Source organism: Chiloscyllium punctatum, chromosome 32, assembly GCF_047496795.1.
Source record: "Chiloscyllium punctatum isolate Juve2018m chromosome 32, sChiPun1.3, whole genome shotgun sequence".
Classification (NCBI taxonomy): Eukaryota; Metazoa; Chordata; class Chondrichthyes; order Orectolobiformes; family Hemiscylliidae; genus Chiloscyllium; species Chiloscyllium punctatum.
In genome coordinates, this window is record NC_092770.1 from 46,639,062 (window position 1) to 46,660,749 (window position 21,688).

General features: G+C 42.7%; 1 protein-coding gene across 6 annotated transcripts in view; it reads left to right on the forward strand.

The window, feature by feature from the left end:
• Positions 1–21,688, forward strand: part of LOC140458136 (voltage-dependent calcium channel subunit alpha-2/delta-4-like) — a 491,615-nt gene that overhangs the window by 414,266 nt on the left and 55,661 nt on the right. For 5 of the 6 annotated variants that reach the window (XM_072552257.1, XM_072552261.1, XM_072552260.1 and 2 more), the window contains 4 exons: positions 1,055–1,130; positions 5,315–5,367; positions 17,420–17,475; positions 20,887–20,907. In XM_072552257.1, coding sequence (XP_072408358.1) covers positions 1,055–1,130; positions 5,315–5,367; positions 17,420–17,475; positions 20,887–20,907 — 206 coding nt within the window. The remainder of the gene's footprint in view (positions 1–1,054; positions 1,131–5,314; positions 5,368–17,419; positions 17,476–20,886; positions 20,908–21,688) is intronic. The other variant, XM_072552258.1, reaches the window with a different exon arrangement.

Sequence of the window (21,688 nt, forward strand, 5' to 3'; positions counted from 1 at the left end):
AGGCCTGCTGGAAATCTGAAATAAAAATACAACATATTGAAAATGGTAAGTAGGCCTGGCAACAATTGTGGCGATGGAAAGAGTGTTAACATTTCAAGCGGATAATTTTCACTTGAAACCTTTGGCAGAATTCTATCAACTCTGAATTTTTTTCTATCACTGGGACAAAAGCAAGTTCTGACCTCAGTGACATTGGCTAGCCATGTAACATTGTGGCCTTCTGGAATGGGGCCAGCCAAGAGGCCACTTGTGCATTTGGTGGCTGAATAAGGACCGTGGGCAAGGGACCAAAGGTGGAAAGGTCAAACAGTAGGAACAAAGATTTGAACTGCCAACAAAGGATGCAAATTACTGCTGCATGTCCAGGATGGTAAGGTCATCTCAGGATGGAGATATTCTCTAATGACTTGTGTAAATTTAAATTACATGGCCACACCTGTCAGGCCATTATTGTGGAGGTTTGGTTCCTCCAAAGTACTCCCACCTCCAAGCAAACCTTGCAGAGGCTGGATTAACACCTCAGCAGCTGCCGGCCCTGCAGCAGCAAGTAGTCATTACCATCACTTTTGGAATTAATTGAGGACAAGTTAATTGAAAGCTGTGATAGCTCCCTGGCCTGCCTGCAGGTAAGGAAATCTCAATGGCAACAACCGTTTGCTTTTGATTCATTCCTAAAGTGGCCTAACTGACTGCTGCTGTATGGCAGCTAGCCACGGCCTCATCTGGCACATTTGCTCAAAGGTGGGGCCAATTTGGAAAATCAACTTCAGGTGTTACCATCAAGATTTTACCCCTGTCCTCTGCCAGATAGAAGGAATCTGCCCATTCCATCTCCTTCTCTTTCCACACTCTGACCTGTTGATAGTTTCCAACATTTTCTGCTTTTATTTCATTTTCAGCAGGCTGTTCTGCATAGACAATTATCACAGTGGTCTTTTGTAAGTCTCCGCCTATAACATTTCAAGTTTCTCTGCAAGCTTTAACAAAATTAGCACTATTTCATTGTTTTGAACTGTATGCTGATAAGTAAGCCTGTTCTTATTTCTAATCTTAGGGTGAAACTTTATGATTACCAAGCGATGTGCAAAGGGGCCACCAATCACCACAGTGGATCACAGCCTATGCTCAGTGTGAGTATCTATCCCACAATGACACTGTTGTGCTTAATTTAACACTCTTGATTGTTGTGCTGTATTCATAAAGATTGTAAAGGTATGTGTCACCGTTACCAACACAAATGCAACAACTGAACATGCAAAATTATCTCTTATTTTCCAAAGATCACTACAAATGCATTTGCTTGCTGAGTTAGAATTAATGGCAGAATAAACACCTTCTCACGCACCCACAAGCCATTTTATTGAACAACTAACTGGGCTGTTTACTCACTGGGAAAGGGAACTCCAATTTTGGCATGAGGTTTATGTACAGAATGACATCAAAAACAAAAACAATCAATTAAGAGCATTAGAACATAGAACACAGAACATAGAAAAATACAGCGCAGTACAGGCCCTTTGGCCCTCAATGTTGCGCCGATCCAAGCCCACCTAACCTACACTAGCCCACTATCCTCCATATGCCTATCCAATGCCCGTTTAAATGCCCATAAAGAGGGAGAGTCCACCACTGCTACTGGCAGGGCATTCCATGAACTCACGACTCGCTGAGTAAAGAATCTACCCCTCACAGCTGTCCTATACCTACCACCCCTTAATTTAAAGCTATGCCCCCTCATAATAGCGGACTCCATATGCAGAAAAAGGTTCTCATGGTCAACCCTATCTAAACCCCTAATCATCTTGTACACCTCTATCAAGTCACCCCTAAACCTTCCTTTCTCCAATGAAAACAGACCCAAGTGCCTCAGCCTTTCCTCATACGATCTTCCTACCATACCAGGCAACATCCTGGTAAACCTCCTCTGCACCCGTTTCAATGCCTCCACATCCTTCCTATAGTATGGCCACCAAAACTGCACACAATACTCCAGATGCGGCCGCACCAGAGTCTTATACAACTGCAACATGACTTCAGGCCTCCGGAACTCAAATTCCTCTGCCAATAAAAGCCAGTACGCCATATGCCTTCTTCACCGCGCTATTTACCTGGGTGGCAACTTTCATAGATCTGTGTATATGGACACCAAGATCCCTCTGCTCATCCACACTACCAAGTATCCGACCATTCGCCCAGTACCCCATCTTTTTGTTACTCATACCAAAGTGAATCACCTCACACTTACCCACATTGAACTCCATTTGCCACCTTTCTGCCCAGCTCTGCAGCTTATCTATATCCTGCTGTAATTTGACACATCCTTCCTCACTGTCAACAACTCCACCGACTTTCGTATCATCTGCAAACTTGCTCACCCAACCTTCTAGCCCCTCCTCCAGGTCATTTATAAAAATGACAAACAGCAATGGTCCCAAAACAGATCCTTGCGGAACACCGCTAGTAACTGCACTCCAAGATGAACCTTTACCATCAACTACTACCCTCTGTCTTCTTCCAGCCAGCCAATTCCTAATCCAAACCTCCAACTCACCCTCAATGCCATACCTCCGTATTTTTTGCAGTAGCCTACCATGGGGAACCTTATCAAACACCTTACTAAAATCCATATACACCACATCTATCGCTTTACCCTCGTCCACCTCCTTAGTCACCTTCTCAAAGAATTCAATAAGGTTTTTGAGACACGACCTGCCCTTCACAAAACCATGCTGACTATCCTTGATCATGTCATTCCTATCCAGATGTTCATAAATCCTATCCCTTACAATTCTCTCTAAGACTTTGCCCACAACAGAAGTGAGACTCACCGGCCTATAGTTACTAGGGTTATCCCTACTCCCCTTCTTGAACAAGAGAATCACATTTGCTATCCTCCAGTCTTCTGGCACTATTCCTGTAGACAACGAGGTCATAAAAATCAAGGCCAATGGCTCTGCAATCTCCTCCCTTGCTTCCCAGAGAATCCTAGGATAAATGCCATCAGGCCCAGGGGACTTATCTATTTTCACCCCTTCCAGAATTTCCAACACCTCTTCCCTACATACCTTAAAGCCATCCATTCTAATTAATTGTGACTCAATATTCACATCGGCAACAATATCCTGTTCCTGAGTGAATACTGACAAAAAGTATTCATTCAGTGTCTCCCCAATCTCTTCAGCCTCCACACGCAACTTCCCACTACTATCCTTGACTGGACCTATTCCTACCCTAGTCATTACTCACCTAATCGTATCCCTGCAACTGAAATGTATGGCACCATGACGGATGAGCATTGCAAAAATTTAATTGTGAGGTTACTTGGCCTGTTGTGTCTGCTCTGGACCTCCAAAGGAGCAGTTTACCTAGTTTAACAAATAAATTGATAGGGAGAAGGGTTTTGGCATTTTTAACATTTTGAATTCTGAAGTGAAAAAAAATCACACAACATCAGTTTATAATTCAACAGGTTTTATTTGGAGGCACTAGCTTTCGAATCCGCTCCGCACTACCTGATGAAGAAGCAGTGCTTCAAAAGCTAGTGCCTTCAAATAAACCTGTTGGACTTTAACCTGGTGTTGTGTGATTTTTAACTTTGCCCACCCTAGTCCAACATCAGATTCTCTGAATCATTGGATTCTGAAGTAATTCAAGAGCCTCCAGTATCCACACTGTGATCAATGCAGGTTGAACAAAGGGGGTTGGATGAATTATGTTTTTTAACTGATCCAATCTAATTTTGCATCCTCTGTGCTAACCACAGCTCTTTGCACTATACTTAGTGACACTTCTCAAGAGCTTATGGAATTGGAGTAAGATAAGGCCATCAGGCCCTACAGCTTGTTCCATCAATCAGCATCGTAGTTGGAATTTGACATCAACTAACATTTTCATCCCTTAATTTATTTTGTGTTCAAAAATCTATCAATCTCACTTTTAAATAAACCTGATAATTGAACATCTGCAGGTACAGAATTCAACAGTTGCACAAACTCCTGAGAGAAGAAATTCCTCCTAATTAATTTCAGTATTAAATGGCCAAGCTCTTATCCTGCCCTTGGCTCTACACTCTTCATCTGGGGTCAAAGACCTCTTGACACTAATATTTCAAGCCCTCTAAGATTGTTATACATTTCAGTAAGGTCAACTCTCACTTTTCTAATCTCTAGAAAATAAAGGTTTATTCTACTAACTTCTTATAGGACAACCATCACATCCCAGGTATTGATATAGTGAACCTCCCTTTCTCTCTCTCTCTCTCTCTCTCTCTCTCTCTCTGTCTATCTTTTCTTGGGTAAACAATTCAAACCTGTACACAAGTGTGGTCTTACCAAAGCTGTATATAATTGCAGAAGACTTCCTGTTATCTTGCAATTCCCTCAAGTTAGAGACCAATACACTGTTTGCTTTTCTAATCACTTGCTCCACATACATGCAAACTCCCTGTAATTTGTGTGCAAAGAAACCCAAATCCCTCTGATCTAAAATTTGTCAGTTTCTTATCTTTTCCAAAATATTCTGTTTTTCCAATCCTCTGACTAAAGTGAATAACTTCACACTTTGTCACATCATCTCCATTTGCCACCATTATTCCCAATCACTAAATCTCTTTACAATGCCTTTACATTTGCTGCACAGCTTACTTTCCCACCTAACCTTGTCAGCAAAATTCACATACACAACCCACTAAGTGAAGATAATTCTAAATTTATCCTGAAACTGGTTCTAGGATCTGCAGCCAGTGAATGTTTATTGTAATGTAAATATTGCAAATAGTTAATAACTCTTTCAATGTGTACTTAGTTTGGGGCGAAGCCAAGAGCACTGTGGAGTGCAGGCCAAAACAAATAGGCTCCAGTCTTTCTGAATAACTTATAAGGTCCGAGACTCTCGACTACAGCAATCAGTGTAAGGCACTTTTCCTGGAGTAGATTAGATTTTACAGATTCATCCATTCCTGGCAGGTTTGTTGTGTTTTAATGGTTTCCAAACCAGTTATTAGAACAAATTCAGTGTTCCTGATTCCTGGGGAATTTGCATTTGTAATTGTTGAGAACTGGGAGTTATAGTCAACATAGTTTTTCAGCTGTGCACGACGTATTAATATAATTTCATTCACTTTCAGATTCAGTCTCAAACAATCCTCACATAAAATAATTGAAGAAGCATTTCTTCAATAGTATGACTTTCACCAACAGAAGTAAATTAAGTATGATCTCCTAGCTTGATGCAATGCACTTTTACAGCTAAGGTATTTTACAGACTGAGGATTTTTTAAAGCGGGACCTAATTTCTTTTTTGCTTCTTTCTTCAGCCTTTCTACACTATTTTGGCTGCTCTAAAATGGTTCCTGAGCAATTTGTTCATGTACGTACTCATTATTCTCAAACTTGATATAATGCATGCTTCACAAGCTATTATGTATTCCACTCTGTGTGACACCATCAAACCTATCTTCCATAGTTCAAAACAGGCAGTGCCTTCATGGAATACTATTTGTTAAATATTTCTAAAACTTGTTTGCAAAAAAACAGTAATGTAAACTCTGTTGAGGTTTATTGAAACTTCTGTTGCAGGAGAATAACCAAATGCCTGTTGCATCACTTACTACTGTTACCTGATCTATCATTTTCTGAATGTTTGTTTGGTATATTGACAAGCAGAATAGAATTGTTTTATGACCCTTTTATATTACTAATAAACAAAGGACAACTCCTACACAATTTTGGCATGCTATCCTTATAACTTTTCCAAGTGGCTCTGTGAGGCAAATACGTAGAGATAACAAGTGAAAACTCATAGTGCTGACCTGATTCAGAGAGTGGCCAAGGCAAAATGGCAGTGAACGCCAGTATTTTGCTGTGAAAAAGACTATGAAACCAATTTTGTATTTTCCACTCTTACAATGATAGAAATGCCATCTCACTTGTGCAACAAGGCTGAAGCTGTCAACAACAATAAAAATGTTCTTTGCAGGAATAAAACTTGTTTTGTTGGCAATATTCCTTTGTTCTAAAAGCTGTTGTGTTTTGCATCAGAAGCATTAACTAAAACCTCTGTTAGCATTGATAAGAAAAAGAGCTTTTTTGCCTTAGGAAAAGTGAGAATTGATACCTTTGATATTAAGACAGCACTTGAATGAGTATAAGGTCAGAGAGCTCATTGCCCTTCTAAGAAGATACATTTCCAGTCAATTTTTCCTCCATTCCCACTAATACCATGAGTTCACACAGGAGTGTTGAGATGAGATTCTCACTAATGAGTTGCGAGAGGTTACTAACTTGGATCATCACTTATTATCACCCATACTACTATTTAATCTTACATCATTAATAGGCAGGTTCCTATTATCCTGCTCACCCAGATAAAAACAAAGAGCTGAGAATTTCTAACATGAAAGTCTGCGCAGGTATCTGGCAACTGCAACTCACCACTTTGGTCCTCTATCTCAGGCACCCAGCAACATATCACAGGGCACACTCCAGGGTAGCAGCCACACACACCACCTCCATGGACACTGGCATCAACAAGTGCTCGCCTCACTACATTTCTCATGGCATCTACCATACTTATGGTATACTTCTACACTTTAATGTTGCATTTTAGATCAAGCCAGCATCTCCCATTGGACTATGACGGCAAGCACACGTTATTCATAGGGACAGGCAACCAGCTCATGGACTGGACCAAGAAGCATCTCAGAGCTGCTTACTTGTTCTCTCCCCATCTATCTGGATGTTCCCAATATCCCTGCCCTGCCTTGACTTTTTGAATTTGGCCGCTCGACTTAGATCTTAAAGGATAAAAGTATTTCTGTATTGGTTTGCTGCAGGAATGAAAACAGCAGCTTCTCATGATTATCAGCAGCAATCAGTCAGCACCATGTTATGTCAATCTCACATCTAGACCATGTGCAAGTCGTGTACACGGCCAACATACTGCATGTGCATTTACTGAGTGGCTATGTTTCAAAGTGTAAGGAAATTAGTCCTCAGATAAGATCAGCAGACACCCTTCAATCAGGAGGACCTGTACAAAAAGTCAAGGACAGCCTTCAATTTTGGTCGACCATTCAGGGCAGGATATATAGGAGTTTCATACATCTTCAGATCAGTGAGTGGGTAATACTCAGCTTTGTCCATCCAATACAATCAATTAAAGGAGTTGAGGGAACATTTTTCGGGAGAGTACAGATACCAGTCAGAAATTTCGTTCTTTATCATTCAGGCCTGTTTGGCTAAGTTACTGTAGGAGCTGGGCCGTGGTCAGTCTTTGAAGTGTGTTCACTAAAAGTCAGGGGCAGGGGAGGTTATCAGAGGCCAGTGCTGCAGGAGAGAGGCTGGGGAAATTGACAGTGGGAATTGGAGTGAGAATACTTGGATGTAGAGGGTATTACATTACTGAAGAGGAGTTATTTAATATATAAATGAGAGGAGATAATATACCATGATAGGGAAAAAACTGATTTGGGGAATGGGTGATGAGTCACCAACGGCAAGCTGTACCCTGCCATCCATGAGGGGACAGTACTCCATTAGATCTAGTGTGTTTGCTTGATGTGCCCAAGTCTTTGGGATATGAAGTGGGAAGATGAAGACTTAGGTAGATGAGTTGGCTGGGATTTAGCTGGGGACTCTTCATCAGAACCTGCAAGCACTACATGTTTTGTGAACCTTGGGTATGAGCTTACTGTGAGCTGTCCAAATCTTTACCCCAAGCACTCCTGATCCGAGCCTGCAAGTTACTCATTAATTCCACTTATGTTTGTAATGCAGTAGCATTTTTGTGTTATCTGGAAGGACAGCAAATACATGCAATTTACCCATTGCCTGCATATGATGCAGAAACTGCTTCACTCCTTTGACTATGGAGAATCAGGTAATGCTAAGGATGGTTGGACTCTGTATCTATAGTATATCTAAAGAGATTTGCACACACATGTCATTGAAAAGAGGACATACCTTATAATGTATTTACAATGACATGTCACCCAGACCACCTATCTGTCCTCAGAAACCTTTCTGCTTTCTTTCCTTTGTCCCTTGTCCTTCATTAACTGCAAATCTCACCTCATTAATATGGAGCTTCCTATCCTACCATCCATAGCGAGTAAACAAGGTTTCAAGAATTCTTGACATGGAAGTCAGAGAGGGTACCACCACTAGCTCCAAAGGACCCGAAAGGAAGTGGACAGCAACATCACTTGGCTTACTCCACAGGCACCAATCAACTCATCCCACATCCACAAAATTGACATCCAGCATGTGTAGCTTCGAAAAATCTTCAAGGCACATCTCCAACCAAGTTAGAGGATGCTTCGGCACTTCAATATTGCACCTCAGGGCACGATGACAACATCATTACAGCAGGACACTTTATGTTCAGGACATGCATCTAGCTCATGGACTGGACCTTGTATTTCCAAGTTGTTTGCTTGCTATCCTAACATTCACTCATTTTGAGCTGACCTAGATGTTCACAGCATCCCTGACTTGCCTTTTTGCATCATGTCACTCAGTCAATGATACCAGGCTTACAGTATGGCTGTATTACCATTCTGTTTAGCACAGACACAAAGCCAGGAAACTTGTCATGGTTAACAGCGGGCCACAGCTACATCAAGGGAGAAACAGCTTCTGATACAAGTTTAGGGGTTTGGACACAGTCAATCAGCCACTTGGGACAGTCAGAGTCAGGATCGTCTCCATGTAAAGGGTTAGGAGCTGAATATTCAGTGGTCTACCACCCATCTTGACTCTTTCTGCCCCTTTGAGGGCTCTTTACCTCCAGAAATGAGGGAGGTGTAGGTATTTAGGGAACCGTGGGTGGCGCGATGGCACAGTGGTTAGCACTGCTGCTTCACAGCGCCAGAGACCTGGGTTCAATTCCCGCCTCAGGCAACTGTCTGTGTGGATTTTGCACTTTCTCCCCGTGTCTGCGTGGGTTTCCTCCGGGTGCTCTGGTTTCCATCCACAGTGCAAAAACAATGTGCAGGTTAGGTGAATCGGCGATGCTAAATTGCCTGTAGTGTTAGCTGAAGGGGTAAATGTAGGGGAATGGGTCTGGGTGAGTTGCGCTTCGGCGGGTCAGTGTGGACTTGTTAGGCCGAAGGGCCTGTTTCCACACTGTAAGTAATCTAAAAGTAAGTAGCTATTATTGTTAGTGCAGGTCCAAATGAGAAGGCAGTCCAGATGGTGTGCAGGGTTAGTGGTTTGCGGGTTTTACAATGGTGAGACTAAGTGAGGGAAGACGTTTCATGCAGTAGTGAGAAAGGTACAGCATGAGCCTTTGCTGAGGTAACTATGATAACAGAGATAGAGTAAATGTGAAGTAGCAGAGAGAAGATGGTGGCACTTTCACTGATGAAGTGGACCTTCTTCCGACAGCACACCTTCAGGTGGCTGAGACTGTACTGACCCAGGTGGCAACCTCTGTTAATGCTAGCATTGGGGTGTGGCCTTCAGACACTGTCCACAAAGCAGGATACTAAAGTTATCCCCTCTGCCATATCAGGAACTGTGCAAGGCAGCTTTTAGCTAGCAATTCTTGTGTGATTAGATTAGATTAGATTACTTACAGTGTGGAAACAGGCCCTTCGGCCCAACAAGTCCACACCACCCCGCCGAAGCGCAACCCACCCATACCCCTACATCTACCCCTTACCTAACACTACAGACAATTTAGCATGGCCAATTCACCTGCCCTGCACATCTTTGTGACTGTGGGAGGAAACCGGAGCACCCGGAGGAAACCCACGCAGACACGGGGAGAATGGGCAAACTCCACACAGTCAGTCGCCTGAGGCGGGAATTGAACCCGGGTCTCTGGTGCTGTGAGGCAGCAGTGCTAACCACTGTGCCACCGTGCCGCCCATTGTGGGTGCACAACTGCCCATTAAAGATGGCATCAATGCCAAGGACATCAGATTAATCTGGAATATCACAGCAGTGGTGAGTTGTTCTCGGTAGATCCAGAATAGGACTTGAATTGGATAAGAGGGATGCTATAATGACTGGATAGATGGTTAATAAGGTGTGTCTGATAAGATATGGCAGGAAACTCTCTAGACCTCACAGAGAAACCCTCTGTGAAAATGACACAATTGGCACATCATCAAAAAAGCCCAAAGCCCTGAATTTTGCCATTGTATCACATTTTGTGGCTCAGAGTTTGGGGCTTTGGTTAAGAAATGTCGTGTTGTTTGTGTCTTCCCTGTGAATTCTTTGAGCAAGCAGTCAATTAAATTATTTGCTATTTAATTGAATAATGAATGCTTGGGAGGCAGGTACTCTCAAAATGGCTCAACTGTGGACCAGATTGAATTTCTGTGTCTCGTTTTGGATGGTTACCTTTCTATTGTAGTACCAATAATCAGACTGCTAAAAGATAGAAGAGAAATGTTGGGCTGAATTATCCCAGCCCCTGAGCAATGAGGACAATGATGTGTCAGTTGGGGCAATAAGGCGTGATCAGAAAAATTAAATTCTTGGCCTTGAGGAAAAACAAGTCTGATCTCTCGCCCAGGCTTCAGATGGTGAGATGAGGATCTTGCTAGTGAGCAGTAAGAGACCTATTTGCATACATTAACATCTCATCATTAACTATTCTTACCTCATTTATAATGAATTTGCTATTCTCCCACATTACGGAGAGAAACTGATAGTGGCAATTCCCAATGTGAAATTCAGAGTTGATATTTGGTGCCTGGAACTCACCACTTGTTCCCCTGGGCCTCCATCTTGGCCAGGATCCCAACTCCTGAAGGTACATTCCATAGGCAGTGACCACCTGCAATGGATACACACCAGCCTCATCACTGCATCATCGTACATTTTAGACTAACATGAAAATCAGTTCTCCACTTCAATACTGCACTTTGGAGTTTACTGCCACCTTCCATTGCAATACTGTTGCCAGGCCACTTCATGTCCAGGGACAGACAGCCATCTTATGGATTGGACCAGAGTGATCCTCATGACTTTTGGCTTACTTTCTGGGCACTGATTCACTTGGCATCTACTTGGATGCTCACAGCCCTGCGCTTTGCTACCTCATCCAGAACTTACAGGCTCCCAGTAATTCTGTCTTGCCCTGCAGACATAAAGCCAAGATACAAGTCATGGTAATCAGCAACAATCAGTAAGTCATAAAATCGTAGAATCCCTAGAGTGTGGAAGCAGATCATTCGGCCCAACAAATCCACACTGACCCTCCAAAGAGCATCCCACCCAGACTCACCCCACTACTCTATCCCTGTAACCATTCATCTCCCATAGCTAACCCACCTAGCCTGCACATTCCTGGACACTATGGGCAATCTAAAATGGCCAATCCACCCAGAGTGCACATGTTTGGACTATGGGAACAAATCAGAGAACCCAGAGGAAACCCAAGCAAACATGAGGAGAAAGTGTAAACTCCACCCACACAGTCACCTGAGGTTGGAGTCAGACCGGGTCCCTGGCAATATGAAGCAGCAATACTGACCACTGAACCACCAGGCCATCCCACGTGTGTGGACATTTTGTTGCACAGCATTGCATTACATCAATGTTGCACCCATATCATGTACCAGAAGCCTATGCAGCAAGCACACTGTATATGATTCAGCCTAATGGCCATGACTCAAAGCCCAATGGCACAATCTTCAATCAAGTCAAGTGGGACTGTCATCAGTCAGGACTGTCACCATAGTAGGTCAAAGACATCATCTCATCTCATCCAGGTCTGAGACTCAGTCAGTCAGCTGCTTTGACAGTCAGGGTCAGGTGTTTCATAACACAACAGCCCAGAATGTGGGCCATGGTCAGTCCTGCAGATCCAGTCCAACCAGATTGGGGATTAGTGGTAACTCAATCTGGAAGTTTCCCGGATATCAGTTAGGGGTCTGGTGACTCACTAAATGGAAGCTGTCCTTGCATATTGGTTGGAGGGAAGAGCCACAATAAGCTCACTGAAAGTCATTGGTCTTTATAAGAAAGTATTCTATGGTTGGGAAGATGGGGAAGTCAATTGTGGGACTGGAGGCAGAACACAGGAATACAGAAGAAATAATAATTGTGAAAGAATGCAACTCAACATAGAAGAATGGGAGACAATAATGCATTGGAGACAGGGGATACTGCAAGAGGTGTGCTCATTAATAGTCACTACCACAGCAGGGGATAGCACATCATGATTATGGACATGGCTCAGCTGTAGCCAGGGGCTCAGAGAGATGAAAGAATTAGGTGGGAATGTATGAAATTTCAGAACTGATGCAGTCAAAACTGAATGCAGCTAAGAAAGGAGCATGACAGTTTGGGGGGAAGTTAGCAAAGCGTGATCTGTGTTGCTTTCCATCCATATTTGAATTGCAAATTCACAATGGAAATGGAAGATGGCTGGAGTTTTTGTTCCTCTTCAATACCCCTACACCTTCATTGCACCACAGTGACATTGACTCCTGCTGTAGCTGGATTCATTGGCCACAGTTCCAATTAATCCGTTTGGGGACTATCACAAACAGAATAGCCCTCAGTAATATGAACAGTCAGCACTCATATCATCCAGTAATGACAGCTTAGTATAATCTTGATGCAGTGGGACAATACAAACTCTGATAATGTGGGACATGGAGTACCTCATCATGGACCTTTGACATAGCAGACCTTATTCCAAAGAATGGAGAGCAAGCCATGTCATAAAAATACAGTAGAAGATTGTAAGTGATGTAGGAATATTTAAACCTTGTCCATCCACCTGACACATCACCATTGCACGTAAGAGCATATTAACAAATACCTAGAGTTCAAGGTAAGAGGAAATCAGCTTTGTGCCTTTGTGCAATTTATGAGACCTTGGACTGTCTTTGTGACTAGTGGTCCTGGGGTCATGTGTAATTACTTCTGCTTTACTGAGATGACTATAATCAATCTGTAATGACCAATGACATGATCAAGATTTCTTATGATCAAGATTTGTATCCCACACAGTTGTCACTCAATGTATTTCACATTCAAAACTTGAGGATTACAGATGTTTTTCGCCTGTACTGTGTCAGTGCCAGGTTAATGCATTTGCCTCTTGAAGGGCCTCCCATTGCTCAGAAGGAGAGCTTTCTCCTCAGACAGAAAAAAGACATTTACTTCACTCACTCTTAGAGATTGTCTGGCAGTGCAGTGTAGTTTGGTCGGGGTGAAACACAATCCCAGAGCAGACTTGACCTGGTTAGCTATGACCCTTAGACACGATCTTATAGTCTGCATTCAGCAGTGCCAATTTCTAATTTCCTTCATCTCCTCCTTCCACTTGTAGCTGAGGGTGATGATACTTTTCCACATGGATTCACACATGTTCTCTGACAGAACCCCCATACTGTTGTACACCACCAGCAGGTCCTAGCCAATAAGTCCCAAAGAGCTGAATACGACTCATCCAGTAAGCTGTCACTTCTGGGAGTTTTATTCTTTTCTAACGGCTCAAGGGCCTTGAACAGCTCAACTAGAGATAACAGCTGGTCCAGCCTCTTTATAACTGAGGTCAAAGACCACTGTGATGGAGGATAGGGATGGCTGTGAGGCTGTGCTGGCTATAGGCTTCATGCCATGCAGACTGGTATAAAAGGATTTGCTGATCCTCAGTATGTCAGACTGAGATGACGTTACCAAACCATGTTCTTCCTTTAGGCTGCTGAGCACAGAGCTCTCCTTGTGCACCTTCTGGAAGACGAAACATGACTACATCTCAAGCTGCTCCACGGTGCAAACCCTAGACCAGAAGATTATCCTGGAGGCCTGTGAGGCAAAAGCTTGCTGGCTCTTCACCTCCTGAAAATCCTCTGTGTGATTAATCCCCATTTTCTGTAGCAGGAATAGATTCTACATGGTTTTCTGGAGTTTGGACAGTTTTCCCCATCTCTCTCTTCTGAACACCTTTGAGGGTAAAGAATCTCTTGATGTTCCCCTTGATTGTTTCCCATCAGTCTGCTGGAGACTCAAACAGAGGCTTCACAGTTCTCCAACCTGTGTAATCCCTTTTGAGCTCCTCAATGATTTCTGGGGTTAACGGTTTCACATTCAGCTTCCATGCTCCCTTGCCAGCCCACTGATCATCCTGTAGGTGACAGGTGGCCATAGGAGGCAGTGGTCAGAGAGAGACACCAGCTTAACATTGGTGGATCTGACTGAGAATGTGCAGAATGCAAACAGGAAATCTATCCTTGAGCAGATAGACCCGTCTGGCCGCGGCCAGGTGTATCTATGCTGCAGGGATGCTGAAGACGTTGTGCAACTTGAGGACTTTGACTGTTGCCATCAGAACTCTGGATGTAGCGTCAGGTTTGCTGTCAACCTCTCTGGATCGTCCATCTGTATGGATGATGCAGACAAACTCCCCGGCCAGAATGACCACCTAGACATCACCAGCAGCAATGGGAGGACAGCCAGCAGCTCGTTCTTTACCACTGGGGCCTACACATTAATTAGTCTCAGGAGAGTGTTTCTTTACAAAATGTATGCTATGAGGAGGCACCCACCCAGCACCTCCTTAACCTCGGCGATGGAGGAGTTGCCTCCTTGCAACAGAGTAGCCAGGCCAGACAGGTGACAGTCATTAACCACTGACCAAATTTGGCCCATTTTTCCAACTATTTCCTGTGTCAGAAACAGGAGGTCTTCTTTGGATGTTGGCCAGATAAGCCAGCTTGGCAACACATTGCATAGTTGATTTAATGTTACACATGATAACAGTGGCAATTTGAAAACCCATTTTGAAAGTTTATAGAACTCCCCATAAACCCTATGCTCATTGATCTGTGGTGTTGTCACCTTTATCCTTGTGTTAAGGCTGAACTGTTGCCCACTCTCTCAGTGACACTGACTGACTGTCACAGGGTCCTCACCTCACCCACTGCTCTCAGTGATACTGACTGACTGTCACAGGGTCCTCACTTCACCCTTCCCTCTCCTCTCCCTCCTCTCCTCTCCTCTCCCTCCTCCCTCCTCCCTCCTCCCTCCTCATCTCATCTCATCTCATCTCATCTCATCTCATCTCATCTCATCTCCCTTCCTATCCCCTCTGCACGATGTCAACTGCCTGTCACATGGTCTTCACCTCACCCACTCCTCTTAGTGATGCTGACTTATTTTTATTTCAAAAATATATTTTATTCATAAAGTGTCTGTATATGCATACATCATCACTAAAACAGTTTGGTTCTATAACAGGGAAGTAATCCTTTAACCTTACTTCCTGTGATCACTGCTCAATCACACATCATCAAAGTAGGATGCCCATCTGTGATTCTCTTTCTTCTTGACAACCTGAATCATTTGCTGTGCTTTCCAGCTCTTTCCTTCTTGGCACTGCCACCTGCAAAACAACACTTGGCATAAATACATTCACTGAAGCATTCCAGAATATTTCCTTGCTGTTTGTGAAATTGAACATTCACAATACAGCTTCCAAAAATTCAACCAGATTCATGCGTTTCTCTTTAGGTTTTCTCAAAGCACAGCTGTTCCCTTCAGTATGCACTACACTTTAACATTTGCAACTTTGATTTCACTTCCTGGGCCAACCTTGGCAGTCCCAATAGCAGGTTTCAGTGCCTGCCAAATATCATCTAAGATTTGCAAAAATCACCAGAGATAAAATCCAGGAGCACAACACTGATGTCAAACTCAAAAGATATCATTCTTTTTTCTGTCCTGCCTTCACAATCCACTAATTTCCACGGACCTCAGAAAAATCAGTTAGCTGGTTTAAAAAACAAAATTCAATCGGACCTAAATATGGTGGGGGGATGGACTTACACTCATTCTTTCTGACACAGGCAGCACACAAAGGGCTGACTGCCTGCTTGTTTACATAATGTGCATTGTACAATGTCTGTGTGCCTGAGTGGAGTGCAAAATTTTGAGAAGCCAGAATAAAATCATGTTAGCAAATGTGTTGGAAAAGGAGGTGAATTGTGTCAGGAGAATGTGCTAGGAATCATTGCAAGAATTAATTTAACCCAATGAAAATACAAGAATGGCACAACATGGCCGAGAACTGGTTCCAAGATTCTTCAACACTGGAAATGTCAGTACAGGAAGTGGGCAGGAGAAGAATGACCATCCATTCACAAAGCACCAGACAGGCACTGTGAATGAATTGGGACCAGATATCCAACATGATTATTGACAAAGTGGACTCTCAAGGACCTAGATGTAGTGTATTATATCAATAGATTATAATCTTGCATTATTTATTGACATATTGATTTTTTTATTATAAAGTGTTTCTGTTAAGAGGACATCCAGTCAAAATATGACAGTGGATCTAAAACCCAGTGGCTATCTGGTAAAGCCCTTTGTGAGCATGTAACTTCAATCTAATCTCATTCTGAGAGAGGAAAACTAGTTTGTATTCCACGATGCCATTGCCATTTTCCTTTGACAGGAATCTCTGCAATCTTTATAATGCAGCAGATGTTCAAAGGGGTTTGCAGAGTCTGTCACTGTTGTTTACCTTGTTGTGACAGGAAGTGTTAACTGCAATCAATAACTGATTTCAATGAGTATCTGTTTAAGAGGCCATGCAAGCAGTTCCTCTCCAAGAATGAGGTAGGAGAGTTGCTCCCTACTGAGGGCCCTCTCCTCCTCCTCCTCCTCTTCTCTTCAAGAAGGTCTTCAATGCCATCTCTGTATGTTCTGTCATGCTATAGGCCAAGAATGAATGACACTACAACATCCAATCATTGGGGAAAAAGGGTCTGAGCAAAATTTCTTGAAATCAGAAACAAAACCTTTGCCATCACAACAGTCTCTGAAGACTTTGGCAGCTTTGAATAGCAATGGAAACCTCAAAATACTCAAAGAACATGACAAATTTCTCAATAGCACTGGTTGGATTCCCTTCCTACTCCTGAATGCATGTTCAGCTATACAAGATTAAGAGAGGGTGTTAGCGGGAGCATTCAGTTTGACACCACTGGAATCAAATCAGTGTTACACACAAACTGAATTCAACAACTATTACCTCTATATTCTTCCAGCATTTACTCCCAAGTGTTACCACTAATGATCAGTTCAGAATAATTTCTAGTACAGCTCATGGCAAAAATATGCATATGTAGCACGCATACCCTTTTGGACCTGAAACAGAACCATATAATGTTAAAAGTGTGAGGATTAGACTTGTAACTGTCAAGTACATTCTTTGGAATCCAAATTCTGGGAGATTTTCATTGTTTGGGAAAGGAAAAGAGCCAAAGTGCCTCATGCCATCCCTCTGGAAGTGATAATGTATAATGATAGGACTTGGATTTTTATTGCAACACAATGGAATTTCACTTTTGAGAAATGTTGAAATAGCCTGATTGTTTTGATAATCTGAAGAATTAATCTTGTATGACACCTTTTCAGGAACAATAATGTATCTTTAAATATTGCAGATTTTTTGTTGAATTCAACTTCTGTGGTCTGTGGAATGGGGAAAGTTTAGTGAATGGTAAGTCAAAGAATTTTGATATGCTTGAGGTTATTGTGAAATATGGGTTCCTACGAGGCTAATACAGGAGAAATTATACTGAGGAATAAGGAAGTGAGAAAAACGTTAACAAATATTTATATCTGTCTCCACAGCAGATGACACAAAAAGCATGCCAGAGGTAGTGTGGAGCCAAGAGTCTAGTGAGAGTGAGAACTTTATGTAAATCATATTAGTTCAAATAATTAATTTGAACCTGATGACCCATCTCCTAGGATTCTGAAAACGATGGTCCCAGAAATAATGGATATACTGTGTGTATTCTACAGAGGTCCTCTCAAAAACCATCCCAATGGATTGGAAGTTAGCAAATTAACTTTGCTATCGAAGAATGAGAAAAGAAAATACTGTAATCCATTTTTAAGAAGGTTACAACAGGGCACTTTGAAAATTCACAGAGTGAATATGATTATATGAAAGGCAAATCTATTCCAGTTTGTTTTAGGAAATAAACCAGAAAGTTATATAAAGGGAACCAGTGGATATAGTAGATTTAAATTTTCAAAAGGGTGCCAGGAAAGGTCGTTAGGGAAGAGCTCTTGAGCTTGGGAGTAGTGCTTCAACATCGATAAAGACTTGGTTAAAGGACAAAAAAAAGGAGCAGGATTAAGTAGGCCATTTTAGTAAGTATGAGGGGAATGGCACCAGAATCGATGCTGAATCTTCATTATTACCTAAGATGAAGGAATCAAGTACACTGCATCCCAGTTTACTCAGTGGGAAAGTAACCCTTAAGGAGGACAGGTTTAGAGGAAAGGGGGATTTCCAGGAAAGCAGAAGGAAACCACATCAGGAACATTCCCACAGCTATCCAACCTCATGGTGACTTTTCCAGGGGCAAATTGCCAGTCAATTTGGCAACACATTCCAAGTAGTTGAAGTGTGGCACTGGAAAAGCACAGCAGATCAGGCAGCATCTGAGGAGCAGGAGATTCAATATTTTGGGCGTAAGCCCTTCATCAGGAATGTGGGGTGGGGGCGGGTGGTGATTAGAAGGCTGAGAGATAAATAGGAGGCTGGGCAAGGTAGCTGGGAAGGCGACAGATGGATGGAGGTGGGGGGTGATGGTGATAGGTTGGAGGAGAGGGTGGAGCGGATAGGTGAGAAGGGAAATTGACAGGTAGGACAGTTCAAGAGGGCGGTGCTAAGGAGGGGGAAGGGGAGATGAGGAAACTGGTGAAGTTCACTTTGATGCCGTGAGGTTGGAGGGTCCCAAGGCAGAAGATGAAGCGAACTTCCTCCAGGTGTTAGGTGGTTTTGATGTGGCAGTGAAGGAGGCCCAGGACTTGCATGTCCTTGGCGGAGTGGGAGAAGGAGTTGAAGTGGTCGGCCACAAGTTGGTGGGATTGTTTGGTGTCTGTCCCAGAGATGTTCCCTGAAACTTTCCGCAAGTTGGCGTCCAAGTAGGTGGGCAACCAATAGCTTTAATTAAGCTTCAAATTATTTGACATGGACAGAATGATACAGGCTTTGTTTGTGTTCCTTGCAAAGCACAGAACCAATAAACCACAAAGAGGTGGCCCACATTTGGTAGGTCAAAGGTCATCAAAGACTTCCCTCAAATAGCATCGATGGACCTACAAGGCTGAAATGCATCTACAAGATGCGACAATTTACCAAGGCTCCTTAAGCAAGATCTTACAAACCAGCAACCTCTAACCACCGAGAAGGACAAGGGCAGCAGCTACATAGGCACACCAGCACCTCCCCACAATGCTGCTCAATATCCTGACTTGGAAATATATCACCATTCCTTCAGTACCTTGACCTCAAAATCCTGGAAGTACCTCCTTTTCAGCAGGTGTTCATGCTGTTCACATACCACATGAACTATAACCCTTCAAGGAGGCTTCTTCCCATCATCTCAAGGCCAATTAGGGATGTACAATAAATGCTGCCCCAGCCAAGAATGCCCACATCCTGAGGATTAATACAAAAAGTCCTCTCATAGCAGTTCAGTAAAATTTCAGTCAATTTATTTCTGGGGTGAAGGATTGTCCCAAGAGGGAGATTGAGTAAAATAGGCTTATATTCTCTGGAGCTGAGTAAGACAAGATGTAATTACATTGAATCAGCTAAGACTCTGGGGTGAATGTTACATCATGATAGTTTCCCCTCCTCTGTCTTAAAAATCAGGGCAATCCCACCTCAATTTGTCTAGGTTGCTCTTTGCCATTTATCAGCCACCGTACTTGGACATTTTCTTGTGTCTTTGTGAGGGCCAGGCCTGCATGGCATTCAGGCTCATGAGGATACATGGGGAGGACTATCTGCACAGGGTGCCTGAACAAGAGACCCCTTCCTCTGCCAGCTAGCAAATAGTCTAACCATTTGCCTGGGCACTGACCATTATAGGTAAAATAGCAGAAGCAGCAGAAAGAGCCCTTAATTGAACCCTTATGCCTCTCACAGGAATCTGTCCACTGATGCCTCCCCCACTACTATCACCTTGGCCTCTCACTACCAGCCTGATCCCAGAAAAGGTAGAGGAGGGCAGCAGGCAGAGGGAGGAAGGATAAAATTCCATGCCCTGACAAGAAAGTAAGCCATGATCATCCTATATGCCAGAATATGTCTGAGGGGCCATAACGTCTATCCCTGTCTCTATTTCTTATTGTTTTATTCTCTTCATATTGTGAGCATTAATTAACATAAATCACTGCAGTATGTAGCAGTGTGAATATCTCTTATACGTGTATACAAAGACAATGTCCAAACTGCCTTTTTATATCCTGGCATTATGGTCTTTGGCCTAACATTGCTTGATAAGCATTCACCTAACATCAAGCTGGCAAATCCTACTGTAAAAAGGATCCATCAGTTGGCAATGCAGCATTTCTGAGAATGCTGGGGTTTTTTCTGTTTCCTCTTCAGGAAGGTACATAGCAAACAGATACCTACAAAATTAGACAAGAAAGTATTGAAACAAATTTTTTTTCTTTGCAAACTTCACCAACCCCCATTCCCCCCATCCCCCCAAGAGAGCAATTTGAACCCAAAGCAAAACAGCAGTCAGAACATTGATATTTTGAATATATTTATCTGAAACAAATTCAAGCAAGGAATAAAGTAACCTAAAAAGTATTCATGGCTGTATAAGCATATGGATAAGATCATTGCATTTATATTCTATAAGAGCAAAAGTTGCTGTGTATGTCTTCCTGATACGCTCAAACACAGAATCCTCTCTCCAGCCTCTGGCTGTCAGTCTGTTTATCATTTGGATCCTAATCGTTTCTTGTCTGTGTCTCTGCCTCTCTCATACATATTTTCTTCATGAATCATTACCCTCTACTTTATCATCCATCTGTGACTGTGATCATCAAATGAACTGCTGTCATCCTTTGTTAACATGTGATGTGATCTGTTCAGCCAAAACTGTCTTCCATTTTGGTAAGTAACTGTACATTCAATATCTATGAGGTCATTGCCATTCCTAGTTTGTTAGAATAAAATCAAACTATTTCCATTAGTTAGAAATTGATCAGATTCTAATTAATTACATGAACGTAGAATACTCAATTACGATTGAGTCTTAATATGTTTTGTAGTACTTCCTCAGGAGGTCGTACTAACCAATGTTTGTCAATGCTTACTAATTGGCACTATTTTTTTTAAATGCCAATACTTACATTGAGAGGGGAATTTCAATTCCCAGGGAGGCAGGTTGGAGACAGATGTAAAGAAAGAAACATTTAAGCCAAACCTTGACTCACCCCCAACCCTATCACTTCCTGTTTTCATAAGTGTTTTGACAGAAAGGTAACCAATCCATCCTTTGGCACCAGGTCCATCAATTCAACAGGAATGTAATTTAAAGCCCATGAGGGCTATGTTTCATGGGCTTGGGAAATCTGGTAGGTAAAAGGAGACATTGATAGAAATGCTTGTGAGACAAGCACACAAGGAATGTTTCATCCAAGCTCGGTAAGCTTTACCCCTTTACAAACCCATGATCTCCAACTTCTCCCATTCTTTTCATCTCTGACTCCATCCCAACCATTTCTAACTCATCCCATGTTCCATTTTCTCACATAACCAGAATCCCACCACCCGATCTGCAACTGCTTGCATCTTCCCCCATCTGTTGCTCCCACCACCAACACTAAGCAATCTCAAAAATGTGCAGGCCTGACTTGTTAATCCCCTTTTTTGAAAAGACTGATTTGGTATG